A 10,892-nucleotide genomic window follows, 5' to 3' on the forward strand; every position below is an offset into this window, starting at 1 on the left:
TCTCCTCATTTATCATCCACGGTCAACTATCTCTCATAATTATAAATCATTCATAAACAAGAGGCTTGGCAGAATAGCTTGAAGTTTTTTTTTTTTAATTTAATGAGTTGTTATTTAAATAATTCTTACTCATTAAATTTCTTTATTTTAATTTATCAGTTACAATGCTTCGGGTCCATTGCCCCATCATCAGGAACTCTATTATACAAATTAACACATACCAAATCAATGCATACAAAAATACAATTATTCAACAACAAATATTCATTTAAGAATGATTGACTTAACATATTGGGGTGTATAAAAAAAAAATATATATTTTATCAAATTCAAGATTTCAAAGGACTGTAAATATTTTAATCCTACTTAATAATCTCTTTAGAGCATTCTCTAAGCTTGTTTAATCCTATTCGACTTCTTCAATAAATGCCTCTGTTTAGTTATTTGTTTCAAAAGAAGAAATTCAAATAACTTCAAATTTTAAGGCATTACTGGAAAAAAATTTCACGGGAAGGTGTCCTTGACCAGCGCACTGCGTGGGGTTGGTTTGAAAAATTTAGCAGCGGAGATACATCATTAACGACCATTAACAGATATTGATGAGGTTCTGCAGGAAGCTGTTGAGTCAAATCCATCCACAAGTACTCGGGAACTTGTCAGGGAGTGTGGTGTTGAAAGATACTGTTAGTCACCATGTCCTCACAAACTCACTCCTCAGCAATCAGCTAAGAGGTTAGAAATTTGTGAAAATTTACTGAAAAAGCCTTCTGGTATGAGATCTTACCGGAATATTGTTACCTATGATGAAAAGTGGATTTACTGGCGAAATCCGAATACCTGTGAGCAATGGCTAGATTGAAGTCAAACTGCTTTTCTGGTTGCTACAAGGGGGCAATTTAAAAAAAAAAAATCTATGCATTGTGTTTTTTTTTTTTAATTTTGAAAGTGTTATTCTAAAGGAATTTGCTCCTAATTGATGCTCTTTGAATTCTGAACTCTAAAGCGAACAACTGGAAAGATTGTATGTGAAGTCGTCAGAGCATTGCTTTGATCAACCGAAAAGGAGTTTTATTCCAACAAGATAATGCTCATCCTCACACTTCCCATTGAACCAAAGAAAAGTTTAAAGACCTTCATGGGTTCGAACTCCTGCCTCATCCACCATATAGTCCAGACCTTGCACCATTGGATTACTACTTGTTTCGATCCATGGCCCGTTTCCTTCTAGGAAAAAAAATTGATAATTTTGCAGAAATTGAAATTGCGGTTTATGAGTTCTTTGACAGCTATCCCAAATAATGGTATCAGTGTGGGGTCGAGCAATTAGCTAGCTGATGGCTAATGACGGTAGATAACAATGGACTATACTTTGATTATTAATTGTATTTTATATCAAAGAAATAATAATACAAATATTTGGTCGAAAAACAGTCTTTTTTTATACACCCCATTAATTATATCTTCACATTTCAAATTTTAAAATTAATCTGGTCTCCTTATTTAGTATATAGAAGTCACAATAATCATTATTATTATGTTTGTTTTTAAATTAAGTAATAAATAAAATTGATATATAAAATAATGAGTACTCTAAATACATTAAACCATTATGTTGACTAGATTTGAATCAAGACAAACTATGCTAATTATCTCCTATAATTTAATAATTACACCCTCAAGCTTTTTTTTTTTTTCAATTTTTATTTAAATTCCACTTGTTAATATTTTTGGTTATCTGCTATTTTCAAGAGAACCATTGTATCTAAGCATTTTGTTATCAGATTCAATGAAAGCTAATTAAATTTAATTTAAATTTGTTAACCCCTTAATTTTTTTAAAAAACAGTTTTTTTAATTTTTGATATCGATCATAATACCTAGCTCCCTATGTAAGCATATACTAAAGGTGTATATAGGACAGTGATTCCCAAAACGGGTACTGCAGCAATCCAATGAATTAACTTTTTTTTGTATTACATTCTATTCTAAGTTCAATTAATAGTTTCATAATTTCCAAGTTCACTGTTTCTAATTTACACCTTTCTTTGCTATATTTTATGAAAAAGGTAGAAACATAATCACATATATATTTCCTATCAATTGCTATTAAAATTTCAAAAAAATTAATTTCTAGGGGGCACTAAGTTAATATTTTTCCTGGAAAGGGGGCGGTAGGACAAAAAAGTTTGGGAACCGCTGATATAGAGGATTATTACAGAGAATAAATCATTATTTATTTTATTATTATCACATTATTATTTTCAATTCTCAATTATATTTGATTGTGAAAAATTATAGAAGTATAAAATTCAATGCCACTCGAATTATCTCGATTTTGCATAGTTTGTCCTGTTAAGGTTACTTGAATTAACTTGAGCGTACAAGTTATGTGGTTAAGATGATTTACATGTAAAAAAAATAAAAAATAATTTTGACATCATTTCACAAAATAAGTGACAATAATGATGATTTTTCTATGTTTAGGGAAAATGCTTAATTTTTGAAATTATATTTTACATTATTTCACAAAATAAATGACAATAATGACGATTTTTCACTTTTTAGGGAAAATGTTTAATGTTTGAAATTAATGGTCTTGCAGAGCTCATCTTAGTTTCAAATTTTATCTACTTTAAAAAAATGAAACCACAAGTTATTCAATAAGGTCTTTAGATGTTCTAGTAATTACAAAAGCAAACTTTATGTTTATATGAAATTAATTAATAAAAATAAAACAGCATCTTCAGGAACAAAAATTTTCAATTACAAATTGTAGTACAACTTACGAGCTCATACTTCGAAGGTTGATGAAGTTATAAAAGGTTTATCTAGATAGCTGTGGTTGTTATTCCAAGGCCATCTAAATACAAATACCCTGCCTAATATTCTGACCTCATAATATTATTTATTGATTATAATTTTATATTGCTGAATTTAAGATGCCTAATTTAAATTATTTAGGTCGAAAATTTTAATTAGAGTTACTCTAGAATTTTAGTATTTCAATAATATTTGCATTATGTACATTCATATCAATTTGTAAATTATATGTATTATTTAAATTTTTGGTAATGTAAATTGATTATATTATTTTGCATTTATAATTATTATCTACTGTAGTTTTTTTTCTTCTAAGCCCAATGTATTTAAATGGTTTGATATATAGTGGGTAGGTAACTATAGTTATCTATTGTAATCCATTTCAAATGCGTTTTAAAAGGGGAATGAGGAAAGGGATTTGCTTGAAAATTGGAATATGGGTTGAGTCTGCTGTCTGATGATGGGGCTTATCAGATTTCGCAATGTTCACAGTCAGTTAGTAGTCCTCAGTCGAGTCTGAGTCTGTTTTTATTATTTTAGGTTTTACAAACGGTGCTTATTCATCCCTATCCCATCAGTCTGCTGGTGTACCTCAGGGTAGTATCCTTGGTCCTATCCTTTATACAGTTTTCACAGCTGACATTCCAACCCATCCTAACACTATCCTCACCACGTATGCCGATGATACATGTCTATTGTCAGTGAACAATGATCCTTACATTGTATCCCAAATCCTCCAATCCCACATCACCACCCTTGAAGAATGGTGCCAAAATTGGAGGATTAAAATTAATTCCAATAAATCCCACCAAATCACATTTACCCTTCGTCGTAAACGAATAACCTCTTGCCCAACAGTATCCTTTAATGATACCCCACTTATTCCTGTCGAACAGATCCGTTACTTAGGACTACATCTCGACAAACGACTGACATCAAATTCCTACTGAATCCAATCCATACAGTCCAAAATCCTTAACGCTCCTTACTTTGTCTCACAAATCAAGTCATCCATCATGACCTCAATGTCGCATATGTTGGCGATTTGGCCAAAACCAGATACCATTCCTTCTATGGAAAACTTCCCAACCACCCAAATCCACTTGTTTCTAACCTGGCTTCTCCTTCATTACCTAATAATCCTCCTAGGTGTCTAAAAAGAAGATGGCCTCAGGATATTCTCTAGAAATTTTATTGGAGTTCTATCAATGGGTAGATTCTCCACATGTTTGTATCATGCCACTATCTCACCTACAGAAAATTTACTTGTTCTATATATGTTATACAGTTGTAAATAACAATAAATAAATTATTAAAAAAAAAAAAAAAAAAAGGTTTTACAAAGTCAAAATCATGCGTTTGATTCTATGGGTAGATAAACCTGTTGTCAAATTATATTTTTTTATTTTTAGAGTCACAATTACTATGCTGTTATCTAATTCTGTTTTTAAATTTTGTTTAGTTCATCCAATATTACTTATACAGTCATAGGATTAATACAATTTTTAGAATTAAATTTTGTAAAATTAGCTAGAAATTATGTAAGATTAGCTACATTTAGTATATCGATTTTATGTTTATCATTATTGTATAAATTTTGTTAATTACTAATCAGTTTTTTTTTCTAAATTTCAAAAGTATACATTCAAGTCTTTTAAATGTATTAGTAACATTTTTTGTTAACCTTTCAATATGTGTAATATTGTAGAATTTACTTTTTTAATAACCTCCTCTATTTTGGAAGTTTGAGCCCGTTGTATTATAATTTTTGTTTCCTGAAGATGGTATTTTAGCCGAGAAATTGAACAATATTATTAATTAATATTAGTGAAATATTTATTCCTGTTAAATTAAGAAAAATTTGACAGTTAGAACATAGACAACTTTTCTTTGAGTGGTGTTATTTATTCCGTTTTAAATATTTTTTTTTTATTATTCAGAAGATATTAATGAAAAGGATGACCTCAACAGATATTTTCCCGTTATTATTCTGATCGGAAGCATTAGATGACATTGGACAGTTAGAACTGATATTGAGTGTTCCTGATGTTGTGTTACAGGGTGCTTAGAGGCAAGGCGATGCCCCCACTGCAATGCCAGATATACCAGCCAATCCTCTCTCAAGTATCATGTCAGGCTGATGCACTCGGGCGTCACCAGCCGTCGCTTCTGTTATCTCTGTCCCAATTCCTTCGTTAGTAGGGACGCGTATAAATCCCATATGATATCTGTTCATAATATCAGGTCATAGTCGCTTGCTAATGTCATTTCGATCATGTCTCAGGCCTTTAGACTTGAGTTGTATCGTAAACTGAAATCATAACTAATCTTTTGTAAATTTAGTATTGAAATTAAGATGTTCTTGAGAACAAAATTATCTATTCCGAAGGGTCATTCTCAAATAAATAACATATAACTTTCCTGATTTTCAACAAGGAACAAACACATCTCCAAAAATAAAAGTAAAATAAACTCTTTTACGTTCTTTTGTTAAATCAAATTGAAACCACTATCAAGTAAAACTAGAACCCAAAATGTATTAATAAAATTTTAAAAGATAATTGCCTAAAACTAAACAAAAAAAAAATTGTAACAAGAATATAGTGTTTTCAAAACATATATTTATTCTACTTTAGAAAGTTTCAAGTGATATTATATCATCCTCTTTAGCACAATATAATTTTGTAATTTTTATTTATTTTTTTACCTTTAGGCAATTATAAATTTTAAAAAAAAATAAAAAATTGTAGGTCATATAATAAAACAAATAATTACAATTTTTATGGCCATATTATTATCACGACAATTAAGTTCTAAAAAGCCTCAACCATTGTAAAATTAATTTTAGAAAATCATTTAATACTGAATTACTCTCCAATAATTAATTATATGATCTCATTTCATTTGGATAAGGACCATTAATCATAATAAAATACAATAATGCTTTTTTTTTCTTTTTTAATAAAACTACATAGACTATATCGAGATATGATGTGTTTAATTAAAAAAATGGGTTCAATTTCCAATTAGAATATCTGTTTAAAAAAACAAAAAAAAAAACAGATACATTAAATGCACAATTGCTTTAAAATGTGATCTTCTTTTTATAACTATCCTTTCTTGTGATCTTTTTGTTGTATTCTATAGACCTTGTAGTCAAATTAGATTATTTGTTACTTGACATCAAATATGGAAACTTTTGAACTAAAATGATTGCTAGTTTATTTTCGAAATATTAGCCCAGAGGGAGGCATTGGTTAGGATAAAAATGGCAATTGCTGGGAATCTCCTCTCATCAGACGAACAGACAGACAGATCAGTAAGTTGTCAATATTGACTTGTAGAGCTTAGGATAGGGGCCATTCCAACTAACCAAACCAACTAATCAGACTCCGCTGCGTAGCTTAGATTTGCTGTATCTGAGGGATTATTACAATTTTTGTAACCAATAATATTAGAAAATTAAAATTTTTAGTTTTAAACAATTTTTTCTAGGCATGGTTGATCATATTTTTCAAAATATACCGATAGATTAGGAAAGTAACCAATATTAGTGATCAGCTGACTTGTTTGTTATTTACTACCATTTTAGAGAATCAAGTTTTTGTTTGGAAATTTTTAAATTATACTAATTTTTTTCTCATTTATAAATTAAAAACATTTTAAAAATGTGTTTTTCTATTAATAAAATTTGTATACTATTTTAAAATTTTTCTTTTATACCAGTTTAAAATAATCCTTTAAATTAATAATATTAGCTATTTGGTAACTGTCATATACATTATAGTTCAAGAGCTGGGAATAGAAAAAGGTAGTTATCTCACCCCAATTTTTGATTACTTTAATGAAAACTATGTATAATTACTAGTCAAAACTGATGAGGCTGCCAAGTATAGGTAGGGGGAATAAAAAATGGCGGCTGTTTCAAACCCTTAAAAAAACATTAATTTTTCATTCGAAGCTCTATATCTTAAAACTACCAACACTAGAAAATCTGAAAGACATTATTTAAAGAGTAAATTTGCTGAAATATGAGCCATAATAGGATTATTTACGTCCAATAGTTCTCGAGATATAGCCTTTTAAAAAGCAACATTTCCTAAAAAAGTACTGAAATATCAGTAGTTAGTGAATCTACTTTGAGAAATCTATATCTCAATAACCATTTGATGTGCAGATATCTATTAGCACTTAAATTAAAGCTAATTTAATTAGCTATAAAGTAGTTTATGACCTTTACCTTTGTAGAAATAGTAGTTTTCATGATATTAGCTAAAATAAATTGATTTATAGTTGTTCGGACAATAAGTTTGATTTATTTCAAAAACCATTGGACATACAGATGTCTACCAGTACTTATAACACTTATCTTCATAGGGTAGTAGTTTTTATAATATTCACATGTAAATATAAATTTGACAAATGAAAATTTGTCTGAACAAATATAAATCAATTTGACTACAATAAATGAACAAATTTTCATTTCATTCTGAATAATTCAATAATCAAATGGTTATTGAGATATAGATTTCTCAAAATAGATTCACTAACTACTGATATTTCAATACATTTTTATGAAATGTTGTTTTTTAAACGACTATATCTCGAGAACGATTGGACGTAATGTTGTTGGTAGTTTTTAAGATATAGAGCTCCAAATGAAAAATTAATGTTTTTTTAAGGATTTGAAACAGCCGCCATTTTTTATTCCCCTACCTATACTTCCAGACTCATCAGTTTTGACTAGTAATTATACATAGTGTTCATTAAAGTAATCAAAAATTGGGGTGAGTTAACTGCCTTTTTTCTCCTCTTGGGCTCTTGTACTTATAGGACTCTCCCTAATATGGGCCACCATCCCTTTAAAAAAATAATAATAAAATTGAAGATTTTATTTTATTTATATAGTACATATAAACTTACTTTAATAATTATTTTTTAAAAAATTTCTGTAAATAAATTTATAATGACCCTTATAATGGTATTTATTTTGAACTTTTTTTCCTGTTCAGTAATCTGAATTTTTGGCTAATCTGATTCCCCTTGGTTTTAATTAGTTCAGATTAACAAGAGTCCACCGTATTCTTAAATATAGCAGAAAACCAAAACCCTTAAAACTTCATAAATCTTTTATTTATGATTTGGATGATGTTTCATATTGTCCTTTTTCAAGTCCATTCCTGTTATGACATGTTAAATATTGTCAACAAGTTACAAAATTACAACTTTAAAAAAAAAGAAAAAACATTCCACATTACTTTAATTAAAAACACTTATTATTTATTTATTTTTTTTGGTTGGCTCTACAAACCTTGTAGATCCTAGGCCGCCCAAACCAGCCTTCTCTACGCCTGCCCATCTTGGGCACTGCTTTTCAGTTTGCTTTCACATCTTTGCCGATTCTGTCTACCCATCTGATTTTTGGCCTGCCGTGACTCCAACTATACTGGCATTCATTGTTGTGTAGAGGCGTCCTGATGGATTGCTTAGAGCCACATGTCCCGCCCATCTTGACCTCCTTGCCACCATTTTATGAGATATTGACTGACCAGTCTCCGCAAGCAGTTCACTATTAGTTCCTTTCCTCCATGTATTAAGGCTCTGATCCCAGATCACTCCTGTAATAGTATGTAGAACTTTTAAAAAACGTTTCTGTTATATATTAAAATATTATCTACCTCATAAAAACATAATGTTATCAAATTAAAATTAACATGGCTAAAATTATGGTGATATTTAAAAAAAAAATATAATTAAAGCTCTTATATTTTGATTTTTATCAGTCAAACCCTAAAATATAATTTTTTTTATTTATCTTAATTAAACAATTAATTATTATTAACAGTTTTAATTTTATACTGGAATAAAATACAGTAGTTAAAGATTAATAAAATAAATTGAACTTACAAATTTCTATGTACAGAAATAAAATAAAAGGTAACAATAACTTTAATGCCGCAACAGATACTGTCCACTAATCAGAGTTGTGCAAAAATTAGCTATTGATAAAAATCCTGCTAACATTGTCATGGATACAATATTTATACATGAATGAACCATTTATGAATAAATAATGTATACATGACAATTTTAGCTGTAGTTTTATCTATAGCTAAGTTTTACCAAACTCTGCCACTACCATGCCATTCCTGATAGTGCTTCTATAATACTATGACAGTAAATTTTATTATGATAGCAACTGTAATACAGTTTAAACCACGGCAGCTGCTGCTAAGTTAGCAAGTATCATCTTATTAGCAAGTCTTAACATGATAGGTTTACACTACCATTACACATACCTATCATGCAAAACCTAATGCGACTGTAAATGATTGACAATTGCAATGTTTGAGACAGTTGCTGTTGTGGCAGTAAAGTGTTTCTTCTAAGACAGGCTTTAATGTGACTATTGCTTCACTCCTATAGTAAAAGAGCCCAAGAGGAGAAAAAAGTCAGTTATTGCACTCAAAGTTTTAATTATTTTAATGAAAACTATGTATAATTACTAGTCAAAATTGATGAGTCTACCAAGTATAATTAGGGGAAATAAAAAATGGCAGCTGTTTCAAAACGTTAGTTTTCATTAAAGTAACCAAAGTTTGGGATGAAATAACTGACTTTTCTCCTCTTCGGCTCTTATACTACTACATGTATTATCAACTTTCAGGCCTTGTATAACAGAACTGTCACGACAGTCATGAGGACACATATTGTATAGTTGTACAACAATGTCATGGATCAATTAACCCCAAAACCTTTTTATTAAATAAATAAATAATAAGTGAACTAAATTTTATAATATAATTCGGTTCCATCCAGCATGTCAATTTTCATTCCCATTTATATAATGTTGGCCAAATTTGTTAGTTTGAATTTTTTAAAAATTTCAGTGTATATAGAAGTAACCAAGTATTTTACCTATAGCTGGTTATGGTTTTTTAACTTTAAATAATCTTTATATGTAACAGCATGGATGGGGATTTAATTGTTAATTTTTGATATTATAGATGGAGATGTAGCAATAAATAAATAAAGTATTACATATTAAACTTGAGAGTGATTATTTTTGCTGGCTTTCTGTTTTGTGATTGGCAGAAGGAACCGCTGTTTGTTGAGTTTAATTCTCTGATTTTTTTTTTTTCACAATTTGCTGATGAAGTCATCCTTATGCTAAAATGTTACAAATCTCGAGTGTATTTCTTTATTTTTAATATTAGAGAAATGACATGAATCATTACAGGAAAAATGTTTGTTTACACCTTAATGTCTGAAATTTAGAATCAGAGGTTATTATTATTATGAGGAGAAGCAGGTCGGGGGTGCGTTCAGCAAAAAATACACAAATAAACAAAAACTTATTTATTTGCGCCAATGTTTTGACCTGAATTTCAGGCCTTCGCCTGGGTAACTCTGCGAGTTTTGTTCTTAGCCCTGAAATTCAGGTTGAAACGTCAGCACAAATAAATAAATTTTGCTTATTAGTGTATCTTTGCTGATCGCAATCCCGACCATTTTCCTACATCAATCAATGGTGATCAACTATTATTATTATACATTTCATGATCAAAACTAGATTTGTAATGAAGTGTAAATAGTTGACTGTAGATTAATATGAGGAGAAGATGGTCAGGGGATGCGATCTGAAAAAATACATAAATAAACTTATTTATTTGTGACCTGAATTTCAGGCTTTCACCAATGTTGAAAAAACAAAACGAGCTAACAACCTTAATTCAGAGACAAAAAATATAAAGAAAATATTTATTTATAATCTTAAAATTCTTTCTTGAGACTGGCAATTTTTTACTAAATAATTCAAAAACTATCCAAATTATAATCTCAAAACATTTATTTCATTTACACGTCCAACGTTTCGGCCAATTCGGCCATCTTCAGGGACAATCTACTACAAAAAGTTTCCATTATATGTATGATCCTACATTCAATTCAAATACTTAACATTATTATCTATAATTTACCTTACCTTAATTTACTATGAGACATATCATTTAACCATTTTAAAAAATTTCATACAGGCTATTCTGCCCAGGTCAAAACATTTATATCTATGAA

The 10,892-nt window shown here is 29.3% G+C and overlaps 1 protein-coding gene across 3 annotated transcripts in view; it reads left to right on the forward strand.

Annotated features, from left to right (window-relative positions):
• Window positions 1-10,892, forward strand: part of LOC106682591 (protein bric-a-brac 2) — a 59,137-nt gene that overhangs the window by 39,764 nt on the left and 8,481 nt on the right. The window contains exon 6 of one of the 3 annotated variants that reach the window (XM_024361908.2): window positions 4,880-5,346. The exons of the other annotated variants lie outside the window; for them this stretch is intronic. Within the exon in view, the coding sequence (XP_024217676.1) occupies window positions 4,880-5,070 (191 nt within the window). The 3' untranslated portion in view covers window positions 5,071-5,346. Of the gene's footprint in view, window positions 1-4,879; window positions 5,347-10,892 lie in introns of those variants that run through there. 3 annotated transcript variants of the gene reach the window in all.

The sequence above is a fragment of the Halyomorpha halys genome, unplaced genomic scaffold (genome assembly GCF_000696795.3).
Source record: "Halyomorpha halys isolate HHAL.00 unplaced genomic scaffold, Hhal_1.1 Scaffold426.1, whole genome shotgun sequence".
In the NCBI taxonomy this organism is placed as follows: Eukaryota; Metazoa; Arthropoda; class Insecta; order Hemiptera; family Pentatomidae; genus Halyomorpha; species Halyomorpha halys.